The 25,947-nt window shown below is 38.0% G+C and overlaps 1 protein-coding gene and 1 pseudogene across 5 annotated transcripts in view; one reads left to right on the top strand and one right to left on the bottom strand.

Moving 5' to 3' along the window:
• LOC309608788 (COX assembly mitochondrial protein homolog) overlaps positions 1–25,947 on the top strand; it is a 53,851-nt gene that overhangs the window by 11,521 nt on the left and 16,383 nt on the right. For 2 of the 4 annotated variants that reach the window (XM_082349291.1, XM_082349289.1), the window contains exons 2-4: positions 3,563–3,690; positions 15,164–15,245; positions 23,926–24,050. In XM_082349291.1, the coding sequence (XP_082205417.1) occupies positions 3,647–3,690; positions 15,164–15,245; positions 23,926–24,050 (251 nt within the window). In that variant the 5' untranslated portion in view covers positions 3,563–3,646. Of the gene's footprint in view, positions 1–1,779; positions 3,691–15,163; positions 17,819–23,925; positions 24,051–25,947 lie in introns of those variants that run through there. The other 2 variants (XM_082349290.1, XM_082349288.1) reach the window with 2 other exon arrangements.
• LOC309608786 (ubiquitin-conjugating enzyme E2 S pseudogene) lies at positions 20,267–23,930 on the bottom strand (annotated as a pseudogene). Its single transcript, XR_014249709.1, has 2 exons — positions 23,146–23,930; positions 20,267–21,346 (listed from the first exon to the last, which is right to left on the bottom strand). The product of XR_014249709.1 is annotated as a ubiquitin-conjugating enzyme E2 S pseudogene (transcript).

The raw sequence follows: 25,947 nt of genomic DNA, 5'->3' as shown, positions 1-25,947 counted from the left end.
AAGCTGTAGTGTAGACTGACAGTCTTGCAAGCACATTAAAAAAAAATAGACCCATCAAAATGAAATTTTGGCTTAAAAAATCTCATGTTACTCATTTAACTATTTAGGATAGGACTGATCACTTCTAGATGTAATTCATCCATGAGTTTATATTGGTTGACCTGGGCTAGAGAAGAGGTAGAATTGAATATACAAAGAAAATTTTAGTGAGTTTTGTTAACATGTAATTCAATTTGATTAGAATATTTATTAAGACAACACTGTGCTTAGAGCATGGTACTTTGGTTATATAATGGGAATTGCTACAATAACACAAGAAAATTATGTAACTGCAATAACAAAAAACACAATGGTTCATATTTTCATGCTAATACAGACTGGGATCATGTTGTAATCATCTTTGTGCTTCAAGCATTCTGGCCAGTTCTTGGAACATATCTGATGATCTACAACATTTTTTAATTTAGTCTGAAAAGAATAGGTGAGGTACAGATTCTTATGGTCAAAGCAAAGTATATAGTCCTCTGAGATTTATAAATATTAGTGTTCTTAAGTCCTAATAGGCTCAAAAAAAAAAACCTATTTTTTTCCAATAAGAGAAAATAGTGGCCTAAAATAATTTTATATATATATATATATATTTTTTAATTAATTTATTTATTTATTTTTGGCTGTGCTGGGTCTTCGTTTCTGTGCGAGGGCTTTCTCTAGTTGCGGCAAGCGGGGGCCACTCTTCATCGCGGTGCGCGGGCCTCTCACTATTTTGGCCTCTCTTGTTGCGGAGCACAGGCTTCAGACGCGCAGGCTCAGTAGTTGTGGCTCACGGGCCTAGTTGCTCCGCGGCATGTGGGATCCTCCCAGACCAGGGCTCGAACCTGCGTCCTCTGCATTAGCAGGCAGAGTCTCAACCACTGTGCCACCAGGGAAGCCCAAATAATTTTGTATTTTAATTTTTTTAATTTAAAATATTTTATTTTATTTAAAGAATCTGGCTCAGCTGGGCCAATATTTGATATGAATATTAACTATATGCCAGTGAGGCACACATTTTACAAATTTATATCTTCAGCTCCCATTCTTCCCCTGCACTCCCGACCAGTTTATCCAATTGGCTACTTGACATCTGTACATTATATCTGGAAAAAAAAAAAAAGCATTTGTATTTTACACACAACATGTGTAAAGTAGAACTCATAATTCTCTGCTCATTCACACTCCATCTCAGAAACTGTTTTAACTATTAATTCAATAGCACTAGCAAAAATAAAGGATTCGTTCTTCATTCCTCAATTTCTTTCATTCTTCACAGCGACTCCAGGTTACTTCACTTTCATAACATATTCTAAATATCTCCTCTTCACTCAGTCTTCCCAGCTACCATCCTAGTACAAAGCTACCATCACCTGGCTGTGTATTTCCCTTACAGCCTTCTTAGTGGTCTCCCTGCTTCTCTTTTTGGTTCCCTAAAGCTATTCTCATCAGAGAAGGTAAAGTAATTATAAAAATAAATAAATAAAACTCACAATTATTAATTGAATAAATGATGCTTGGTCAGTTCTGCCATAATATAATTTATTCATTGAAAAATGTTTATTGAGCAACTACCATATGTTATATGGTCCTAGGTACAGAAAATACAGTCAAAAGAAAATATAGATTTTTAGTGTCTTCCCTCATGAAGGTCATATTTAAGTAGAGAAGACAAATACTGCATCATCAATTTCAAATACAATGCAGTATGAAGGAGAAATCATAGGTGGTGCCATGGGTGATAAAAAATATAGTGGTGAGGGATTATGCTAGTCTGCAAATTTAGTTTAACAATATATTATTTTACATATTAGGTGGAATGTAGATGTTTTCTAGGCAGTGAGGGATAAAAGCACCTTAATTATAGAGCATAGCATGGGTAAAAGTCTTGTGATGTGAAAGATATTTGCCTTTGAGGAAATAAGTCCACTAGGTCTGTATTGGGGCAAACTTATTTTTTAAATCCATTTGCTTTTCTTAGAGAATTTTGTTGAGTTCAGACTTTGTTATTGTAAATTGGGTCTTGAAAAAAACAAAAGCAAGTTCTATTCTAAAACTGTGTAAATGAAATCCATATAAAGCAAAGAGCGTCAGTTCTCCACAACCTCAAATGGACACCCTTTGCTTATTTAGAATCTTGACCTCCATCAGTTACACTGGTTCCATGCAAGGTCAGCTCCCTCTGCTCGGCCCCACCAGCCACAGGTTTAAACTTTTTTTTTTTTTTTAACATCTTTATTGGAGTATAATTGCTTTACAATGGTGTGTTAGTTTCTGCTTTATAACAAAGTGAATCAGTTATACACATACATATGTTCCCATATCTCTTCCCTCTTGCGTCTCGCTCCCTCCCACCCTCCCTATCCTACCCCTCTAGGTGGTCACAAAGCACCGAGCTGATCTCCCTGACTCATTAAGCAGAAAAAAGTCAGTAGTCCCAGGTGTTGTAATACAGAGGAAAGTAAATGTGATTTGACTTAATATTGAAAGAGGAAGTAATTTCATCTATTTTGGGCTACTTTTTTTTTTTTTTTTTTTTGGCTGTGCCGTGTGAGGGATCTTAGTTCCCTAACCAGGGATCAAACCTGTGCCCCTTGCAGTGGAAGCGTGGAGTCCTAACCACTGGACCACCGGGGAATTCCCTGGGCTAATGTTTTTTGTTCAATTGCATGTTGCAAAGGCATTATCAAGACTGGGTATTCTTATAGACAGGATGAGGCAAAAACTAGCTGATTCAAAATATTAGCTTGTTTCAGCCATGGACCGATTGTTTAAGAAGTAAGATTTCAAAGACGTGGACAGAATAATCTACAATGCAGGTGGAGGAGGAATTGACTTAAATGGAGGAAGGACAGTTAATCTTCTGACATTAAAAGAAGTTGAGGAAAAATGGATTCAAATATATTCAAAATTTTGTGAGAGACGTGGAGTGAAATCATACATGAAGTTCTCAGTTTTATTGTTGCAATAGGATAACAGTTTGAAAAAGTGAAAAGGATTCACAGGTAATGCTGAGTGGCTTGCCTTGCTGGGCACCAAAAATCTTACTCTTCAAGGGATTAATTTGTATAGTGTTATTTCTTCAAAATTATGCCATGATTAAAAATAAGAGTACATTATTCTTGGCCAGGGCTATCTAGAATAATAAAGATTTTACAATAGAAAATAATGCTCCGTTTCTTTTTCTTTGTTTAATGTGGGATAATAGTTTGGCAGCTCCTCTTTTTACTTCTTTATAATAAAGACATCACAGGTCTTTAAAGACAAAAGGAAATTAAGATCTTTAAAAGGCTTTCAACAAAGAACCTTAGTGATTTGTTGACACTAGAATATTTTCTAATCCCAAATAAATGCTTTCTTATCTATACAGTCTTTAGTTTATAAAGGAAAATGCCTGGCTTTCTAAGACCTCAATTACACTTGGATTTTTTTTTTTTTTTATCCTGGTAGATGGAGTTGGTAAGGAAGAAATTTCCCCATGTTTGTGTTGTACTAAATTAATCAAATGTTGTACTAATTTACACAATTACAGGCCAATTAACCAGAGTCAAAGTCATAGCAAGCAACTGATTCTCCTTCCTGGAATGATGCAAATCACTGCCTTGGCACCAAGCAAATGACCACTTGTTTTCCGGAAGAATTGATCCCCTCCGTGTCTAGGTATGCCAATTAATCTAATTGCTGAGATAAGTTGTATAAACATAGAAAGAATCATAGAAAGTGTGTATTATACAATGACCATATTCTACAAAAGCAGACATGAGGCCAGATGAGAATTCTATTTCACTTAAGTCCATCTCTTACCTCACTTTATATGTCCCAATGTTTATTGAGATTTTACTATGTGCCAAAGATTGTTCTAAGCACTTTATCTCTAATAACACATTTAATTCTCATAAGAATGCTATAAGATTGGTACTAGTATTCTCCTCATTTAGCAGATGAAGAAATTAGTTTCCAAGAGATTTCAACATGCCCAATACCAAGCAGTTTGTAAGTGAAAGAGCTTAGATTTGAACCTGTCATACTCCACAGCCCAACCTTGAAGCACAATATTTTCTACCTCTCTAATATTTAAAAATAATATTGCTTATTGAATTTACTAAGATGTGTGAAACTATACACAAATATTTTCATTATTATATCAATATAACTGTAGTCACATTTTACGTATCTTATTTTTCAATGTTAGCAACATAAACTATATTTATTTAATCTAGTTTAATAAATATTGTATTTATCAGTTTAGACAATCCCTTCCCAATGTCTGTACTCATCATTAATGCATTTCTGAAATGTATCAAGCTGTTCAACACTAAATCCATTAAATATATTACACCTCAAAATTTAGCGACAATGTTCCTTTAGAAATTTTATATTATAAAATTTTCTCCCTTTTCTAGGCAGTTGATAGCAACAAATCTTAATTTACAAGGAATAATGCATTTTTTTCATGAGGCACACACAAAACTCAGCTTTTTTCTTTCCACCACTTTTTATTTTTGCCTTTCATATGCTATTTATATATAAAATACATACCTAAAATAAAGACACAGAAACATTGAAAGTTGTAAGGCCAGCATAAAAAATGAAGTAAACATTAACCAACAAAAGATGATATTATTATATTATCAGGAAAAAAGTTTTTCTTTAAGCAAAAATACTAGAAACAATGAGAATCAACTACTTAGCAGTTTACAGTGTATATTTCCCCAGCAAAACTATCTTGTTCAAGTCTTAGCTCAGATACTTACTTACAAGATACTTGACCTGGAAACATTTCTTAATCTAAGTCTCAGTGTCTCCAGCTGTGAATGGCTAAGATGACGTAGAAATCTCATGGGGTTAAGGTAATTACCAAATCAGATCATGCATGCAAGTATCAGATGTTTATGTGTTCAATGCATAACAGCTATTAGTATTTGTAGTCTCATATACTTTTAAATCAGGAAAAATAAAAGTGTGTTTTCTATCCTATTGTTTAGCATTCTGAGAATGCTAGCAAACACAATTGTCAAGAAAACTTAATTACAGATACATACAATTTAAGTGCAGAGGAAAAATATAACATTATGTACAGAGAATGCGATTGTCTTCCCAGGGGAAAAAAAATTAAAGTTAGGTAGCATACTGTGGAAAAATCTAAAGCACAGTATCGACCAATGTTGCAAAATACTTATGGGTATTTTGAAAATTGTACAAAGTCCATATGAAGTCCAAATTGTACAAAGTCCAATAAATTGCTGCACACTTATTGAGCAACAAGAGTGAAAATTTTAGACGGGAGAGGCACATTAATTTTCTAGGTTGGAAATACCGTATCATATCGCTTATATATGGAATCTAGAGAAATGGCACAGATGAACTTATTTGCAAAGGAGAAATAGATCTACAGATGTAGAAAACAAACTTACAGTTACCAAGGGGGAAAAGGGGGGTGGGACGAACTGGGAGATTGGGATCGACATATATACACCACCACATAAAAAACAGACAACTAATGAGAACCTACCGCACAGCACAGGGAACACAACTCAATGCTCCGTGGTGACCTAAATGGGAAGGAAATCTAAAAAAGAGTGTATATGTGTATATGTATAACTGAACCACCCTGCCATACAGCAGAAACCAACACAACATTGCAAAGCAACCACACTCCAACAAAAATTTTAAAAGTTTCTAGGTTGGACTTCAATTCCAAATCACAATACATTCTATTAACTTAAAATTATCACAAGCGTTATTATTTCTCATTAAATTTCTAAGCACATCTTGGTTTTTTCCTCCACTTTCTGTTTGCCTACTACCTGTCAAATTTGTCAAATTTGGCATGTTTGATTATAGAAATAACTATAATTAAATATATTTAATGTCTAGTTTGGCAGGAAACTTACTGTTTTATTTTTTTCAGTGTCTACTCTTTATATATATATATTTTTTAACATCTTTATTAGAGTATAATTGCTTTACATTGTTGTGTTAGTTGCTGCTGTATAACAAAGTGAATCAGCTGTACGTATACATATATCCCCATATCCCCTCCCTCTTGCGTCTCCCTCCCACCCTACCTATCCCACCCCTCTAGGTGGTCACAAAGCACCGAGCTGATCTCCCTGTGCTATGCAGCTGCTTCCCACTAGCTATCTGTCTTACATCCGGCAGTGCATACATGTCCATGCCACTCTCCCACCCCATCCCAGCTTACCCTTCCTCTTCCCCGTGTCCTCAAGTCCATTCTCTACGTCTGCCTCTTTATTCCTGTCCTGCCCCCAGGTTCTTCAGAACCTTTTTTTTTTTTTAACGTCTTTATTGGTGTATAATTGCTTTATAATGGTGTGTTAGTTTCTGCTGTATAACAAAGTGAATCAGCTATATGTATACATATATCCCCATATCCCCTCCCTCTTGCATCTCCCTCCCACCCTCCCTATCCCACCCCTCTAGGTGGTCACAAAGCACCGAGCTGATCTCCCTGTGCTATGCAGCTGCTTCCCACTAGCTATCTATTTTACATTTGGTAGTGTATATATGTCAATGCCACTCTCTCACTTCGTCCCAGCTTACCCTTCCCCCTCCTTGTGTCATCAAGTCTATTCGCTACATCTGGGTCTTTATTCCTGTGCTGCCCCTAGGTTCTTCAGAACCTTTTTTTTTTTTTTAGATTCCATATATATGTGTTAGCATACGGTATTTGTTTTTCTCTTTCTGACTTACTTCACTCTGTATGACAGAACCTAGGTCCATCCACTCTGTATGACAGAACCTGGGTCCGCAAATAATTCAGTTTCGTTTCTTTTTATGGCTGAGTAATATTCCATTGTATATATGTGCCACATCTTCGTTATTCATTCATCTGTCGATGGACACTTAGGTTGCTTCCATGTCCTGGATATTGTAAATAGAGCTGCAGTGAACATTGTGGTACGTGACTCTTTTTGAATTATGGTTTTCTCAGGGTATATGCCCAGTAATGGGATTGCTGGGTCGTATGGTAGTTCTATTTTTAGATTTTTAAGGAATCTCCATACTTTACTCCACAGTGGCTGTATCAATTTACATTCCCACCAACAATGCAAGAGGTTTCCCTTTTCTCCACACCCTCTCCAGCATTTATTATTTGTAGATTCTTTGATGATGACCATTCTGACAGGTGTAAGGTGATACCTCATTGGAGTTTTGATTTGCATTTCTCTAATGATTAGTGATGTTGAGCATCCTTTCATGTGTTTGTTGACAATCTATATATCTTCTTGGAGAAATGTCTCTTTAGGTCTTCTGCTCATTGTTGGATTGGGTTGTTTGTCTTTTTGGTATTGAGCTGCATAAGCTACTTGTATGTTTTGGAGATTAATCCTTTGACAGTTGCTTTGTTGGCAAATATTTTCTCCCATTCTGAGGGTTGTCTTTTGGTCTTGTTTATGGTTTCCTTTGCTGTGCAAAAGCTTTTAAGTTTCATTAGGTCCCATCTGTTTATTTTTGTTTTTATTTCCATTTCTCTAGGAGGTGGGTCAAAAAGGATCTTGCTGTGATTTATGTCATAGTGTTCTGTGTTTGTTTTCCTCTAAGAGTTTTATAGTGTCTGGCCTTACATTTGGGTCTTTAATCCATTTTGAGTTTATTTTTGTGTATGGTGTTAGGGAGTGTTCTAATTTCATTCTTTTACATGTAGCTGTCCACTTTTCCCAGCACCACTTATTGAAGAGGCTGTCTTTTCTCCATTGTATATTCTGGCCTCCTTCATCAAAGATAAGGGGACCATTTGTGCGTGGGTTTATCTCTGGGCTTTCTATCCTGTTCCGTTGATCCATATTTCTGTTTTTGTGCCAGTACCACACTGTCTTGATTACTGTAGCTTTGTAGTATAGTCTGCAGTCAGGGAGCCTGATTTCTCCAGCTCTGTTTCTCTTTCTCAAGATTGCTTTGGCTATTCTGGGTCTTTTGTGTTTCCATACAAATTGTGAAATTTTTTGTTCTACTTCTGGGAAAATACCATTGGTAGTTTGACAGGGACTGCACTGAACCTGTAGATTGCTTTGGGGGGTAGTATAGTCATTTTCACAATGTTGATTCTTGCAATCTAAGAACATGGTATATCTCTCCATCTGTGTGTGTCATCTTTAACTTCTTTCATCAGTGTCTTTTAGCTTTCTGCATACAGGTTTTTTGTCTCCTTAGGTAGGTTTATTCCTAGGTATTTGATTCTTTTGGTTGCAGTGGTGAATGTGAGCGTTTCCTTAATTTCTCTTTCAGATTTTTCATCATTAGTGTATAAGAATGCAAGAGATTTCTGTGCATTAATTTTGTATCCTGCTACTTTACCAAATTCATTGATTAGCTCTGTAGTTTTCTGGTAACATCTTTAGGATTCTCTATGTATAGTATCATGTCATCTTTTCCAATTTGGATTCCTTTTACTTCTTTTTCTTCTCTGATTGCTGTGGCTAAAATTTCCAAAACTATGTTGGATAATACTGGTGAGAGTGGGCAGCCTTGTCTTCTACCTGATCTTAGTGGAAATGCTTTCAGTTTTTCACCATTGAGAATGATGTTGGCTGTGGGTTGTCATATATGGCCTTTATTATGTTGAGGTAAATTCCCTTTATGCCTGCTTTCTGGAGAATTTTTATCATAAATGGGTGTTGAATTTTGTCAAAAGTTTTTTCTGCATCTATTGAGATAATCGTATGGTTTTTATCCTTCAGTTTGTTAATATGGTGTATCACATTGATTGATTTGCATATATTGAAGAATCCTTGCATTTCTGGGGTAAACCCCACTTGATCATGGTGTATGATCCTTTTAATGTGCTGTTGGATTCTGTTTGCTAGTATTTTGTTGAGGATTTTTGCATCTATGTTCATCAGTGATATTGGCCTGTAGTTTTCTTTTTTTGTGACATCTTTGGTTTTGGTATCAGGGTGATGGTGGCCTCATAGAATCAGTTTGGGAGTGTTCCTCCCTCTGCTTTTTTTTTTAAAGAGTTTGAGAAGGATAGGTGTTAGCTCTTCTCTAAAGGTTTGGTAGAATTTGCTTGTGAAGCCAATTGGACCTGGGCTTTTGTTTGTTGGAAGATTTTTAATCACAGTTTCAATATCAGTGTTTGTGATTGGTCTCTTCATATTTTCTATTTCTTCCTGGTTCAGTCTCAGAAGGTTGTGCTTTTCTAAGAATTTATCCATTTCTTCCAGGTTGTTCATTTTATTGGCATATAGTTGCTTGTAGTCATCTCTCATGATCCTTTGTGTTTCTGCAGTGTCAGTTGCTGCTTCTCCTTTTTCATTTCTAATTCTGTTGATTTGAGTCTTTTCAATTTTTTTCTTAATGAGTCTGGCTAATAGTTTATCAATTTTCTTTATATTCTCAAAGGACCAGCTTTTTGTTTTATTGACCTTTGCTATCATTTCCTTCATTTCTTTTTCAATTATTTCTGATCTTATCTTTATGATTTCTTTCCTTCTGCTAACTTTGGGGTTTTTTTTGTTGTTGTTCTTCTTCTTTCTCTAATTGCTTTAGGTGTAAGTTTAGGTTGTTTATTTGAGATTTTTCTTGTTTCTTGAGGTAGGATTGTACTGCTATAAAATTCCCTCTTAGAACTGCTTTTGCTGCATCCCATAGGTTATGGGTTGTCGTGTTTTCATCGTCATTTGTTTCTAGGTATTTTTTGATTTCCTCTTTGATTTCTTCAGTGATCTCTTGGTTATTTACTAGTGTATTGTTTAGTCTCCATGTGTTTGTATTTTTCACAGATTTTTTTCCTGTAATTGATATCTAGTCTCGTAGCGTTGTGGTCAGAAAAGATACCTGATACAATTTCAATTTTCATAAATTTACCAAGGCTTGATTTGTGACCCAAGATATGATCTATCCTGGAGAATGTTCCATGAGCACTTGAGAAGAAAGTGTATTCCGTTGTTTTGGGATGGAATGTCCTATAAATATCAGTTACGTCCATCTTGTTTAATGTGTCATTTAAAGCTTGTGCTTCCTTATTTATTTTCATTTTGGATGATCTGATTGGTGAAAGAGGGGAGTTAGAGTCCCCTGCTATTATTGTGTTACTGTCGATTTCCCCTTTTACGGCTGTTAGCATTGGCATTAAGTATTGAGGTGCTCCTATGTTGGGTGCATAAATATTTACAATTGTTATATCTTCTTCTTGGATTGATCCCTTGATCATTATGTAGTGTCCTTCTTTGTCTCTTGTAATACTCTTTATTTTAAAGTCTATTTTGTCTGATATTAGAATTGCTACTCTAGCTTTCTTTTGATTTCCATTTGCATGGAATACCTTTTTCCATCCCCTCACTTTCATTCCACATGGGTCCTTAGGTCTGAAGTGGGTCTCTTGTAGACAGCATATACATGGGTCTTGTTTTTGTACGCATTCAGTCAGTCTATGTCTTTTGGTTGGAGCATTTAATCCATTTACATTTGAGGTAATTATCGATATGTATGTTCCTATTACCATTTTCTTAATTGTTTGGGGTTTGTTATTGTAGTTCTTTTCCTTCTCTTGTGTTTCCTGCCTAGAGAAGTTCCTTTAGCAATTGTGGTAAAACTGGTTTGGTAGTGCTGAATTCTCTTAGCTTTTGCTTATCTGTAAAGGTTTTAATTTCTCCATTGAATCTGAGTGAGATCCTTGCTGGGTAGAGTAATCTTGGTTGTAGGTTTTTCCCTTTCATCACTTTAAATATGTCCTGCCACTCCTTTCTGGCTTGCAGAGTTTCTGCTGAAAGATCAGCTGTTAACCGTATGGAGATTCCCTTGTGTGTTATTTGTTGCTTTTCCCTTGCTGCTTTTAATATTTTTTCTTTGTATTTAATTTTTGATAGTTTGATTAATATGTGTCTTGGCATGTTTCTCCTTGGATTTATCCTGTATGGGACTCTCTGTGCTTCCTGGACTTGCCTACTATTTCCTTTCCCATATTAGGGAAATTTTCAACTATAATCTCTTCAAATATTTTCTCAGTCCCTTTCTTTTTCTCTTCTTCTTCTGGGACCCCTATAATTAGAATGTTGTTGCGTTTAATGTTGTCCCGGAGATCTCTGAGACTGTCCTCAATTCTTTTCATTCTTTTTTCTTTATTCTGCTCTGCAGTAGTTATTTCCACTATTTTATCTTCCAGGTCACTTATCCATTCTTCTGCCTCAGTTATTTTGCTATTGATTCCTTCTCGAGAATTTTCAGTTTCATTTATTGTGTTGTTTATCATTGTTTGTTTGCTCTTTAGTTCTTCTAGGTCCCTGTTAAACGTTTCTTGTATTTTCTCCATTCTATTTCCAAGATTTTGGATCATCTTTATTATCATTACTCTGAATTCCTTTTCAGGTAGACTCCCTATTTCCTCTTTATTTGTTTGGTCTGGTTGGTTTTTACTTTGCTCCTTCATTTGCTGCGTATTTCTCTGTCTTCTCATTTTGCTTAACTTACTGTGTTTGGGGTCTCCTTTTCACAGGCTGCAGGTTCATAGTTCCTTTTGTTTTTGGTGTCTGCCCCCAGTGGGTAAAGTTCATTCAGTCAGTTGTGTAGGCTTCCTGGTGGAGGGGACTGGTGCCTGTGTTCTGGTGGATAAGGCTGGATCTTGTCTTTCTGGTGGGCAGGACCACATCTGGTGCTGTGTTTTGGGGTGTCTGTGAACTTATGATTTTAGGCAGCCTCTCTGCTAATGGATGGGGTTGTGTTCCTGTCTTGCTAGTTGTTTGGCATGGGGTGTCCAGCACTGGAGCTTGCTTGTCATTGAGTGGAGATGGGTCTTAGTGTTGAGACGGAGATCTTTGGGAGAGCTCTCGCCGATTGATATTATGTGGAGCTGACAGGTCTCTGGTGGTCCATTGTCCTGTACTCTGCTCTCGCACCTCAGAGGCTCAGGCCTGACACCCTTCCAGAGCACCAAGACCCTGTCAGCCACACGGCTCAGAAGAAAAGGGAGAAAAAAAAAGAGAAAAAAATAATAAAATAAAGGTATTAAAATAAAAATTTAAAGAATCTTATTAAAGTAAAAAAAATTTTTAAGTAATAAAAAAAAAGAAGAGAGCAGCCAAACCAATAAACAAATCCACCAATGATAACAAGCGCTAAAAACTGAACTAAGATAAACATATAAATCAGAAACTAGTCAGTCACATACAGCAAACCCCAAGTCTACAGTTGCTCCTAAAGTCCACCGCCTCAATTTTGGGATGATTAGTTGTGTATTTAGGTATTCCACAGATGCAGGGTACATCAAGTTGATTGTGGAGATTTAATCCGCTGCTCCTGAGGCTGTATGCAGAAATTTCCCTTTCTCTTCTTTGTTCACACAGCTCCTGGGGTTCAGCTTTGGGTTTTCCCCCTCCTCTGCATGTAGGTTGCCCTCTGGTGTCTGTTCTTCACTCAGACAGGGGGCGTTAAAGGAGCGGCTGATTATGGGGCTCTTGCTCGTTCAGGCCAGAGGGAGGGAGGGGTGTAGAATGCGGGCTGAGCCTGCGGCGGCAGAGGCCAGCATGACGTTGCAACAGCCTGAGGCATGCTGTGTGTTCTCCAGGGGAAGTTGTCCCTGGATCACGGGACCCTGGCAGTGGCGGGCTGAACAGGCTCCCGGGAGGGGAGGTGTGGAGAGTGACCTGTGCTCGCACACAGGCTTCTTGGTGGCGGCAGCAGCAGCCTAAGCATTTCACGCCCGTCTCTGGGGTCTGTGCTGATAGCCAAGGCCTGCGTCCGTCTCTGGCGCTCGTTTAGGTGCTGCTGAATCCCCTCTCCTCACGCACCCTGAAACAATGGTCTCTTGCCTCTTAGGCAGTTCCAGACTTTTTCCTGGACTCTCTCCCAGCTAGCTGTGGCGTACTAGCCCCCTTCAGGCTGTTTTCATGCAGCCAACCCCAGTCGTCTCCCTGGGATCTGACCTCCGAAGCCTGAGCCTCAGCCCCCACCTGCCCTGGTGGGTGAGCAGACAAGCCTCTCAGGCTGGTGAGTGTTGGTTGGCAACAATCCTCTGTGCAGAAATCTCTCCACTTTGCCCTCTGCACCCCTGATGCTGCGCTCTCCTGCATGGCCCCAAACCTTCCCCCCCGCCCACCCCCTTTCTCCACCAGTGAAGGGGCTTCCTAGTGCGTGGAAACTTTTCCTCTTTCACAGCTCCCTCCCAGAGGGGCAGGTCCTGTCCCTATTCTTTTGCCTCTGTTTTTTCTTTTTTCTTTTGCCCTATCCAAGTACATGGGGAGTTTCTTGCCTTTTGGGAAGTCTGAGGTCTTCTGCCAGCATTCAGTAGGTGTTCTGTAGGAGTTGTTCCACATGTAGATGTATTTTTGATGTATTTGTGGGGAGGAACGTGATTTCCACTTCTTACTCCTCTTCCATCTTTAAGGTCCTCCTCCATCACTTTTTAAAATGATGAGTCCCAGTGGCTGGCATATTACTCAATAAATATGATGAATTAATGAATGGATGGAAAGGGACAAATTCATGCATGTCACTGAAATCTGAGTTTTTTTCCCTATAATTAATATCTGGAATATTCTACCTAAATGGAAGTGAAAAACACATACCTGAAGCTGACTTTATTTTTAGAAAATATTACTATATAGTTGGAAAACTCAAAAGGATCATTTGAAATGTTCCCATAAAACAAGTTAGTGAAATATAAAATGAATATTCAAAAATCAATGGTCTTCATATGAAAAATCAAAAACCCTTTAGGATATATAATAGAAGATACCATTTAGAGTAGTAACAAAAAGGATAAAATAACTCAAAATAAACTTAACAAAGTAGTAAAAAACTGTGTGAAGAAAGCATTAAAATATCCCTGAAGCACACACAAAGGGACTTAAAAGAATGGACAGACAAGCAATATATTAAATGGGAAAATTCAGTACTTTATAAAAATATCAATTCTCTCCAATTTAATGCAACTCTAATAAAACTGACAAAAGATTTTCTTTTATCCTGGAAAATCTGGATTCTAAAACTGTTATGGTAAAATAAACAAGAAGATTCTGGAAAACTCTAAAAAGCAAAAGCACTGATGTAGGGCATGGAAATTAGAAGACAGACATGACAAAGTATTAGAATACACTGAATTTTTTGATAATATAAACAGGTGCCTGTTTATATTACATGACTGGATAGTTAGACCAAAGGAATGGAACAGAAAAACAAGAAATAAACCAATGTATATATGGAAGTTTAGTATTTGATGTAAACAACATCTAAAAAGCAGTGAGGCAATAAATGATGTTTGAACAAGTAGATAGTCATCTGAAAGTGGAAAAAGTTGGAGCCAAACCTCACATTGTACACCAGGATAAACATCAAATTGATCAAAATGTAGATGTAAAAAAAATACCATAAAAGCTCTAGAAAACAATATAGGAGAATTTCTTCCTTACCTTGGATTGGAGACCTTTTGAAAGTTGGTTCAAAATCCAGAAGCCAAAAAAGAAAGATTTTAAAATTCACCTACATGAAAATAAAGTTTCCTGCATCAATTTTTTAAAAGTCATAAGCAATGTCAAAAGACAAATGAAAAAAAATCACAACACAAAGAGCTAATTTTCTTTGGGTATAAACTCGCAGCTACCAGAAAGGGAAACAAATAAGAACAGCAACACAAAAATATAAAATGAAAAATGTATAATTGAAAAATAAAAGGTTTTGACCAAAAACTTTGCAGATAAATAAATATACATGGCTTTTAAACATATAAAAAGATGCTGTTTCACTCATGATAAAACAAAGTCAAAACTACTATTTTCACCTATCATTTTGCACAATTCTAAAAGTTGGGCTTGTTCTGCTGATAAGGCAGTTATGAAACAGTTTAAATAAATGGTGTCAGCAATGAATATGTCTAGCTTTGGGTGGATAGAAGTCATTAGAAATACATTTGGTTGAACCATGAGCATTCACATGCCTCTCAAAACTGAAAGGAAATGTGCCTTCCTTACTGATACAGAGCTGACTCTCCACCATACTCCTGACCCCTCCCACCCCTTCTACTCTGACCTCAGTTGCTTTTACATGGATTAGAGATGGTGCAGAGGTCTCCCTGACCCCGAGGAGGACCAAAGGCCATATGTACCTGTCTGAGTAGGCTGGGGAACTCTGAGGTGGGGAGGAAGGACTCAAACATTTCTATTGTATTTAATTTCAGATACCCAGACCACAACCCTACCCAATCCTGTGGGGAGAGGAGGAATCCAGATTCAATTGATGAAGGTTACCAAAGGGGAAAGGTAGGAGAAGATTGATAAATTAGGAGGTTGGGATTAACATATACACACTACTATATATAAAATAGATAATCAACAAGGACCTACTGTATAGCACAGGGAACCCTACTCAATACTCTGTAATAACCTATATGGGAGAAGAAGCTGAAAAATAATAGATATATGTATACATATAACTGATTCACTTTGCTGTACACCTGAAACTAACACAACATTGTAAATCAACTGTACTCCAATATAAAATAAAAATTAAAAAACAAACAACCAAAAGAAAAATAAATAAATTCAGTTAATGAGATCTGAGCCTAGGGAATTTGAACTTAATTCTGGTTCAGCAACGTGGATTGTCTTGTTGGATTGACATGGTCCTAGCTCATAAGGGTAATGATCACTTAGTTGAGTTCACTGCTTGCTGAGTTCCCCTAGAGTAACCCATGTGGGTCATAGTAGGGGACATCACAGGTCTTTGTAAGTTTTATTTTTAACGTGACTTTGTTTCTCTTGCACCTGATACTTTTGGACAAAAGACATAGGTGCAAGTATGGGATGATTGAAGAAAATGTGAAGTTATAGCTACTGCAGTGGGACACACTAAGTTTTTGGAGGTGGAGACAGAGCATCAATTCCAGCACCTGGGAAGAGAATACCCCAGGAAGTCTGGGGAAAGGAGGAATGTTAGTATCTTTGTCTTTCAAGAATTTGAAAAAGAATAGATACTTGTATATGTCCAACTGAACCAGTTTGCTGTACACCTGAAACTAACACAACATTGGTAATCAACGGTACTCCAGTATAAAATAAAAATTAAAAACACACACACACACACACACACACACACACACACCCCTAGATCTTTTCTCATGAAGTTATATGCCCCAGTGCAGTTTTCTCAAACTGTTTCAAGTGCCCTAATTTTAAATCAATGTTGGGTCTACCAGCCTCCACCAAACAGTTCTAACCATGATTTTATTGTACTTCCTCTGAACTCTTCCAGAAAGTCTATTGGAAATAGGAAGAGACAGTGTCAGTTCTGTACCTCTCAGACAAAACTCCTGCAACTGTTCCAGTGTCTTCCCCACACTTACTCATCCTCTCTCAGTGGGCTACATACATGGCACCCAGCTGTTGGCCTGGACAAACAGGACAGGTTGAATGAGCTTTCCTTAGAAATTCCCTCAAAAAAGAAAGACTAGCCTCAATTATTCGAACTGAACTGGGCCTCCTAAGGTAGACCAGCCAGCTGGAGGGCTACATCAGGGGCATTGTCAGTCTGTGCCCTAAGACTGATGTGTAAGTCCTGCTTGGGAGCTCCAGCAACTGCATATAGCATTTTTTCCCAAGGCACACCCTTGGAATTGTACCTCTTGTGTGGAAATAAGGCATTAACCTGCCTCAATTGCCAAAATACAGTGACTAGCACCTTAGGGGTAGTCATGAGACCTGAACATGTTTAAGGAAATACCATCAGTAAATCACATAGTTCTCAAACAGCTAAGACAGCTCCCAAAAGAAGCTACCCTTGGTTATTTGGGGAAGCTTCTCAGAAAGACAACTGGCTATTTAAGTACACTCTTCGGGGAGTGTGAAAATAAAGGGAAACCTCACCTTAAATGGAGTCAGGAAGCCCTGAAGGGAGAGCTCTCACACATGTAACACTCAACCAGAAGGAAAAAGGAAGATAAGAATTATTTTAACAAGGTCTGTTTGTATAGAATTCTTTGCATAAAATTCAGTCTCAACTTCTTATCCATGATGATAAGAATGTTACTTCTCTTCTGGTCCAAGGGAGGACATTTTTCACATGGGAATTTCATCGGCTTTTAAGAAAAGGAAGGAACAACACCTTTCCTGTTGCCTCTCTTGAATTGTAATTCTCTGCTATTCCAGAATAAACCCATTTTGCTGGTAAAACAACTAACTGGCTATTTTAGTTTTGGGTTGATGGTAGTTTTGCCTATAACAGGAACAATACAATTAGAATAGTTGGTACAAAATTTGTTCTGGACTTACCTGAAATGATCAATATCACCAACCTTCACCCTGGAAGGCATTCAGATCAGCCTCAGCTCACTGGCCAGGGTTGTTAAGAATGTTAGAATTATCAACTATACTTCAATAAAACAAATTTTTAAAAAAGAATGTTAGAATTGACCTGTGTGGGCAGTCACGTGGCTGCCGCCTCCCACGCGTGGACATGGCGCTCGATCCCGCAGCATCTCAGACATGTCGCAAAAGATGTTTTGATCCCTAAAATAATAAGACAAAAGGCCCGAGAGAGATGTTCTGAACAAGTTCAAGATTTCCCTAAATGTTGCAAGGGCTCTGGAATCCTCATGCTAGTAAAATGCCGGAAAGAAAATTCTTCATTGAAAGAATGTGTAACTGCTTACTATAATGATCCAGCCTTTTATGAAGAATGCAAAATGGAGTACCTGAAGGAAAGGGAAGAATTCAGAGAAACTGGAATTCCTACCAAGAAAAGGCTGCAGAAGCTTCCCACAAGCATGTCGGCAAATATTCAGATGATACTCAGGAACGCCAATGTTCATGGAAATCACAATCACCTGAAATGATGGACTCAGGGAAGTGTGTTTGTTTTATCCTTAATTATGGAATTAATTTTATCTGAAATAAAGATTTTTTTTTTAACTTAAAAAAAAAAAGTTAGAATTGCCTTAGCCTTTCTCCTTATGAGCTTAGGTAGAGTCTGTGCAGTCACCAATACATCCTACTATACCTGAATTATTGTCTTAAACTGCATACAAAAGTCAATAAATAAACAAGAAAAAAGGCTCTGGCTTTCTAAGGTAGACCCTGGTGGCTTATGGATTCGTTTAGCTGGTTGGGTCTAGGACCCTGGGAAGGGCATAGGTGAGATCAGTACATTAGATTGACCTCATCTGACTGCTGGGAGTCCTGTTGATAGTTGTGTTAATTAAATGCTAAGAAAAATTGAACAAATTTGGTCTGAGTTCCTAGTGGTCAGCCTAATCAGAGTGGCCCACTAAGAAACATATTTGTGAGAAAGTTCATCAGAAACCAAGATGGTGTAGAAATAAGGTATGGATATTGTTGAGAGACAGTTGTTCATAAGTCCTTGGCATTTTTGCATGTTTAATAGATGAGCCATCAGCTTTTGTTCTGGGCTGTCTTTTCAAGGGTACTTTTATAGCAAACAGACGTGGAAGTAGAGGGAACTTCTGTTTTGTTTAGGAGCAGGGAGCAGATTTGTTTGTTGTCCAGTGTAAGAGACAATCTGTCCTTCTAGGGCAAAGATCAGGCAGGTTTGTTTGCAGCCCAATCTTTTTTTTTTAAGGTGTTTCCTAAGCTTCTGATTCCTCAGCTGTGACTCCAACTCACTGTATGTGCAGCAATCACATGACTGGCTGACCCAACTCCAGTGGGACTAGGGCATTGGTGGGAGGAGTCCAAGGCATGTAACTCACACTGTTTGCTGTTCTGGGAATAATAAGGTCCCTACTTCCAAACCAAGAGTCTTGTGCTTTTTTGCCAGGATCCATGAAATTGTGGTAGGCTAACCTGTTAGCTTGCACGTTGCAAGTGGGGACTATCTCAGACCTTTCACAGTAAGAGAGAAAGAAGTTGAGGTTACATAACTAGGGAGAGTCCCATCTTATAGGGCCTCATAGATCAGGCTTTGGTTCCATTTTCTTCTACAAACCTTGATTGGCTTCTACAGTACCGGCAACCACTCTTCCTTATTTTCTTTCTGCGCGTGTTCAGCACTTGATGTTTCTTTGTGTATAACTAGCACTGTGCCCCAAATAAGAAGCTTAGAAGACCCATGTGAATATTTTTACAAAGAAAAAAAAAGAGAAAAGGAACAACATTTACAAAAGCGATCCATCAAACTCCTGGATGAAATAATGAATAATAAAATGCACACCCTTCCCATTGTCCCTTTGTTTCCCATTTTCCCTTCCTATCTTCCCTTCTCATTTTTCCTTTCCATCTTTCCTTCCTGATAGGGCGGTGTCAGGGGCAGTCTGTGGCGGAAGAGCCACACATGGAGGCTCCTTTGAGGATGGCAGGGTGCTGAGGAAGGAAATGGGAGTTGGGCAGAAGCACATTCGAGGTGGACGGAGGGGCTGGCAGGTGGAGGAGACGTCTAGTACTGGTTTGGAGATTCATTCTATTGAGCAAATTAAATGAATTGAGCAAATAAATAAATGTATTGCAGATAATAACAGCCACGTTTCTCTCAACTGGAAAATGTACTTACAAATATTGAAAAGTAGAAGGCCAGAATAACTCTAATGTATTAGATTGGAATTAGAGATATCAGTGTGGACTCACCAATATAGATGTATGTGTCTATCTGTCTATCTATCCATCAGTTGTCTATGCACCTTTGCTAACATTCCAGATCTTGACTTCTAAATACTATCTTCTTCTTAAAGAAACAAAGAATCCTTGGAGAAATGGCTAATTCTAGTCCTGAGGCAGGGAAAGTACAAGATGAGCCCCTACATTTATTCACTTAATAAATATTAATTGAGCACTGATTCAGTACCAGGCATTCTTTTAGGTGTGGGGAATACAAAATCTTTGCCTTCATTTTAGTGGGGAAATCAATCAACAAACAAAGTATGTATATATAAATATATACTTTTATATTTAATATACATTTAATAAATTTAATATATTATTATAAATACATATTATATATGTATACTGTATATAGAGAGAGATATATATGTATACTACTATATACAGTTTATCTTAAGAGGATAAATTAATGCCCTGAGAAAAGAAAGCAAGGAACATGAATAGGGCATACTCCAGGATAATTCAATTTAAAATAGTAAGGTAGGGAAAGACCTTAACTTTTTTGCTGTTTGTTTGTTTGTTTGCTCTTCCAGTTTTATTTAGAAAAACAAATCCAGGTCCCAGTATCCCCACACCCTCCCCCACCTCAGTCATAATTTAAATAACTGACAGAGTTGGGAGTCGGGGTCAGGTCAGGTCAGGGGTGGGAGGGGAGAAGAGGCCACGACAGGTATCACAGTGCCTACTTCTTGTCCATCCTTTTCTTGGCCTCCAGCTTCTTACCGTGCTCTCCTGCGTGCTTCCTGGACATGGGACCCTCAGCCCTGCTGCCCCCGGGCCCACCTGCGCCCCCCACGGATCTCTGTGAGCCTGCCGGCTGCCGGGTACTCCTCGTGGTTCTCCCTGAGCAGGCGGCCCACCTCCACGTGGGTGTGCAGCCTGGGGGTCAGGGCGATCAGAGGACACCTGATGGTCTGCAACACACACTGGTTGCCCGGCCCAGCTGTCCAGTCCGTCGTGAGCACCTCGACACAGATCTCACCTTTGGTGCCCACATTGGGTGGAATATCTTGGTCAGGAAGTAGCCCTTGGGTGGGGAGGCAGGGAAGTCCTTTCCCAGCAGGACTTTCATGCAGAACAGGCTTCCTGCATATGGGGTCCCCTCTGGGTCCTCAATGGTGACCTGCAGGTCAGTGAGGTCCTCTTGGTTGGGAAAGACCTTTGATGCCATTGGGCAGCAGTCAGCATCTTCCAGCATCGTCTCCTCCTTGATACCAGGTGGATGATGTGGCGGACAGGTCCTCCACGTTGGAGTTGAATAGTTGACATTTAAGAAAGGCTTGAAGCTGATGAGGGTGTGAACCTTAAAGATTTATGGAGAAGAGCTTTCCATGCAGAGGAAATAGCAAGTGAAAAGATCTTGAAGTATGTAAATCATACTGTAACTCTGCAGGATTCTTCTTCGCCTTGTGAGAGGAAGAGAAGAAATTCTGGCATGCCTAGGTTCTAGGTCTGTAATGAAGGAGGCTGTTTTTAATATAAGTTGTTAAGATTTTGTTTAAAGAGTGTCCTGAAACACATGTATACTTCTTTATAATTCCAAGGCTTGGCATAATGAGAAAGGATGGGAAAAGCGGAGTACAGGAGAGTGTGGCTAGGTCTCCATGGCTGAGGTGGCCTGCTGTCCCTAGAAATAGTTCTAGATTAATACAGCTTTCCATTTATTTACGCATACTTATTGCACACTTACTGTGTTTCAGTAGGTGTTACTGTGGTCTTCCCCGGAATACCCTGGTAAACAACCAGCTTCTGTCCTTAGAGAAGACATAGCACAATACATATTTGCAGAATTAATATATTCCAACAGAAGTGTCCATTTCTTCTCTAAAGCAGAAATAATGGAACATTTAAAGTGGATGGACAAATATACACTATTGACACTATGTATAAAATAGATAACTAATGAGAACCTACTGTAGAGCAGAGAGAACTCAGTGCTCTGTGGTGAACCAAATGGGAAGGAAATCCAAAAAAGGGGGATATATGTAAAAAAAAAAGTGTATTCATCTTCTTGAAATATACATAAAATTGATTAGACATTTGACAATGAATTTCAGAATTCGAAGTGAATTTAGACATCATCTTGTTTTATAAAGGGAGCAAAGTCTAGAATTTTGAAGTCATTTTCCTAACAGTGGTGAACTAGGAGAATAGAACTCAAATGGCCTAATTACCAAGCTAGTCTTTTTTTAAGTGCACACAGATCACCTGAGATTCTTGGCAAAATGCAGATTCTAATTCAGTGGATCTGGGATGGAGTCTGAGAGTTTCTAACATGCAGCCAATACTGCTGGTCTAGGGACCACAATTTGAGTAGAAAGGCTTTACACCACCCAGATAGGTATCAATTAGTACAAACTAAACAATACTAGCATTTTTCTAGCTTCAAGTGGCTCTAGCTAGTGGTCTCCAGTGTTGATCCATGAAACATAGATTAAACAACAAGGACACAAATATTCACTTTGAAACCTGCATCATAAAAGAAAAAAAGCTTTTTTTTACAATTCTCATGGAAATTTACTTTTTAAATATCATGTATTACAACACACATACATGGAACTTAACATCAAAAGTGTAGCCAAGGAAGCTCACCCACTTGGATTTAGAAAACCCAATTAGGATAGCTCCAAGATGGCAGAAGGGTAAGACATGGAGATTACCTTCCTCCCCACAAATACATCAAAATTTTAATGCAAAGAAATGCAGTTTTATTCCCACGAGGAAAGTCTTCACGTCCCTCCTTGCATTCCTTATTTTTCAGCCTTAGTTTCTGAGTAAAACTATATGTTAGTGAATCTCCCGAAATCCTGTCTGGATTCTGACTTCCCATCTTTGAAGATAGTTGGGCATAAGCATTATCTGTGGCAGCTGTATTATATAACACCTCAATTTTTAGAACAGATTTGGCACTATTTTCAACAGCAGATATTATAAAATTCTTTAGAAAACTAAAATCTAATTAAGATTTGTTGACAAAAATGGCAACAACTAGCACAAGCAAATATATATATATATATTTTTTTAATATTTTATTTATTTATTTATTTATTTATGGCTGTGTTGGGTCTTCGTTTCTGTGTGAGGGCTTTCTCTAGTTGTGGCAAGTGGGGGCCATTCTTCATCGCGGTGCGCGGGCCTCTCACTATCGCGGCCTCTCTTGTTGCGGAGCACAGGCTCCAGACGCGCAGGCTCAGCAGTTGTGGCTCACGGGCTTAGTTGCTCCGTGGCATGTGGGATCTTCCCAGACCAGGGCTCGAACCCGTGTCCCCTGCATTGGCAGGCAGACTCTCAACCACTGCGCCACGAGGGAAGCCCACAAGCAAATATATTTTTTCCTAATGTTTAGAATGCTGCTTCTTGCTGTTCTATTGACCTGTCATAGGAATATTTCTATGGGTTGATTTAAAGTTCATGGCCAAATAATGACTAATACTGCATCATAACAGAACTTGGATCGATGCTTGTACTGTTCTGTGCAGGACACTCCCATCTGCCTTCTTTCCATAACCCGCTACATGAATTTAACCTTCTCTGATGACCAAAACACTGTCACCTTTAGCAGTGAAGAATCCAGTGAGATTTTCCAGGTTAACGGTGACAATCATTTACTGGTCCAGTGTTCAGACCTACATTTTTCCAGGTAATAGAACTCTACCTGTGAGGGAGACGGATGTTTGCCAGTAAAAAAGTCAGACTATCTGTTCAGTTATGTACAAAGTGATATTTTACCATTTTGCATATTTCCATGTTTACTCTTTCTCTCATTGATATTTTCCACTCAGGAGCTGAAAACTAAAGTTATTTTGTAAAGACCTACTTACTCTTAAGGATAACTGGATAACTGAGAAGTTTTTTGAGGTATGTCACTGTTAGAAAGTATTCTGATATTTTTATTAAAGTACATTATTTTTTTAATGTTTTTATTGGAGTATAATTGCTTTACAATGGTGTGTTAGTTTCTGCTTTATAACAGAGTGTATCAGTTATACATATACATATATCCCCATATCTCTTCCCTCTTGCATCTCCCTCCCTCCCACCCGTCTAGCTGGTCACAAAGCACCGGGCTGATCTCCCTGTGCTATGTGACTGCTTCCCACTAGCTAGCTATTTTACATTTGGTAGTGTTTATATGTCCATATATACACTAAATTACATTATTAAAGAGTCTTATGTCGTCTGAAAACCCAGTGATTACATTTAGCCTTATTCCCTGATAGTGAAGGTATAAAACAAAGTACATTAATAATGGAAATAAGAGAAACAATAAGTGCTTCAATTATTACTACAGGATAAATGGATGGATTTTCTTACAATTTGCTGTTCTTTCTAGGCTACCCTGAGGTATAATGTGCTACTACCTAAGAAAGAATCTGGATTTTCCCTTTCCTTGGAAATGGTAAAGAAAAACTCTTCAGACGTATTCCAGAGTAATCTTGACCTGACAGTAACCCTCAAGTAAGTGTCCCATTTTGATATCAAGTCTCAGGTTAGAGAGAAAGTGGCACATCAGAAAAGAATTATTTTAAACAGTAGCAAAATAACAAAATATCAAAAACACTAATTTGAAAAGACACATGCACCCCAATGTTCATAGCAGCATTATTTATAATAGCCAAGACATGGAAGTGACCTAAGTGTCCATCAACAGATGTATGGATAAAGAAGAAGTCCATGGATGGACTTGGAGGGCATTATACTACGTGAAATAAGTCAGACAGAGAAAGATAAATACTGTATGATATCATTTATATGTGGCATCTAAAAAATAAAACAAACTAGTGAATATAACAAAAAAGCAGACTCACAGATACAGAGAACAAACTAGTGGTTACCAGTGAGGAGAGCGGGGAGGGGCGATATAGGGATGGGGGAGTGAGAGGTACAAACCATAGAGGCTATAAGATAGGCTCAAGGATGTATTGTATAACACGGGGAATATAGCCAATATTTTGTAATAACTGTAAATGGAAAGTAACCTTTAAAATTATATAAAATTTTTTTTAATTTTTAAAAATATTAATAATGTTAGTCATCATGAGTTCACATGTTGATGGTGATATTTCTGTAGCATAGCCACTTTATTGCTCTCTGTGCACACAGCACAACTTAGTACATCTTCAACTAAATCAAAGCTAGAATTATGCAAATATAATTTGTACTGTATGCAATTTGAAAGCTTCTGCCACACTAATACTCCAGCAATGCAACCACTTTTTTGTGTGGAATCACTGTCAGTTTTGGACAATGGAGATACAATTTTTCTTTCTAAAGACAAACACAGGAGGGCCGATAAGAGAAAACCTACAAATGCTTATTTAATTATAACTGTACAGAGCAAAATTTAAAATTTTTTTTCAGAGTAGAAAAGCAAAATAATTCTCTTGAATTAAAATATAATTTATAGGCACCAAAGAGTTTTAATCTTGGTTAATATGTGAAACACTGAGTAAAATTAGTTTGGGGGATTTTTCTTAGGATTTCCAAATGAAAATCTGTTGCACCTCAGTGCTAAGAACGGAATACACTGCTCTTAACTTCATGTCCCAAAGTCAGGGATATAACCTAGAAAATCTCTTGGGGCATATCTGTTGTATGATTCTGCCAACATCCTGCTTTCTAAACAAAGGTCTCTTTTAAGTGTTGTACAAATCTAACACTAACATGAGTATATGGAACATAAGTTTAAAAGTTTTGTCTATAAGTTCTTACTTTGAGGCCTCAGGTAAGCTTAAAAGCAGGACTGGGGGAGATTCTAGGTCCAGATCATTCATTCTTTACTCCAACTTACATTGCTTTGAATCATTTCATCCATGATCACTCTAATTGTTTCCAGACGTATGAGAATGACTGTCTTCAGATCTTTCCTCTCCAGCTTTTGCCTCTCCTCCAGACTTACAGCAAGTTGGTATCTATGTACTCACACCCTTGACATAAGATTGTCACTCTTCTAAAATGATGTCTTAGCTAGTGTTTTGTTTTTAAATGTCAGATACACTGGAATTCACAATAACTCCAGTTGGTCCTTGTTGTTGTAAAAATGCTATCAGGCTTTACTCCTGTCATGTCATTCATTGAGGAGGTAAATAAGAGAAGCCCAATCTCTCAGCCCAGAAAAAGCAGTAGTATGTTGATGAAATAATTGGTTAGCAAAACCAAGCCATGGGATTCTTCACTTAAACAAACTTATGCACAATTCACATTTATATTTTTGCCAGAACAGTGGAGGGATGGGTTCTTAATTTGTAGCAATTAGCAGTCATTATTTCCCATAGTTCATAACCTATTTTTTAAATTAATTCCTACTTGTGCTTATGAAAGCATCATGGCACAAGGGAACATTCAAAAAATAAAT

The sequence above is a fragment of the Balaenoptera borealis genome (genome assembly GCF_965194805.1).
Source record: "Balaenoptera borealis genome assembly, chromosome: 13".
NCBI classification, from domain to species: domain Eukaryota; kingdom Metazoa; phylum Chordata; class Mammalia; order Artiodactyla; family Balaenopteridae; genus Balaenoptera; species Balaenoptera borealis.
Note: the sequence above shows the minus strand (reverse complement) of the source record. Positions and strands in the feature narration are given on the sequence as shown.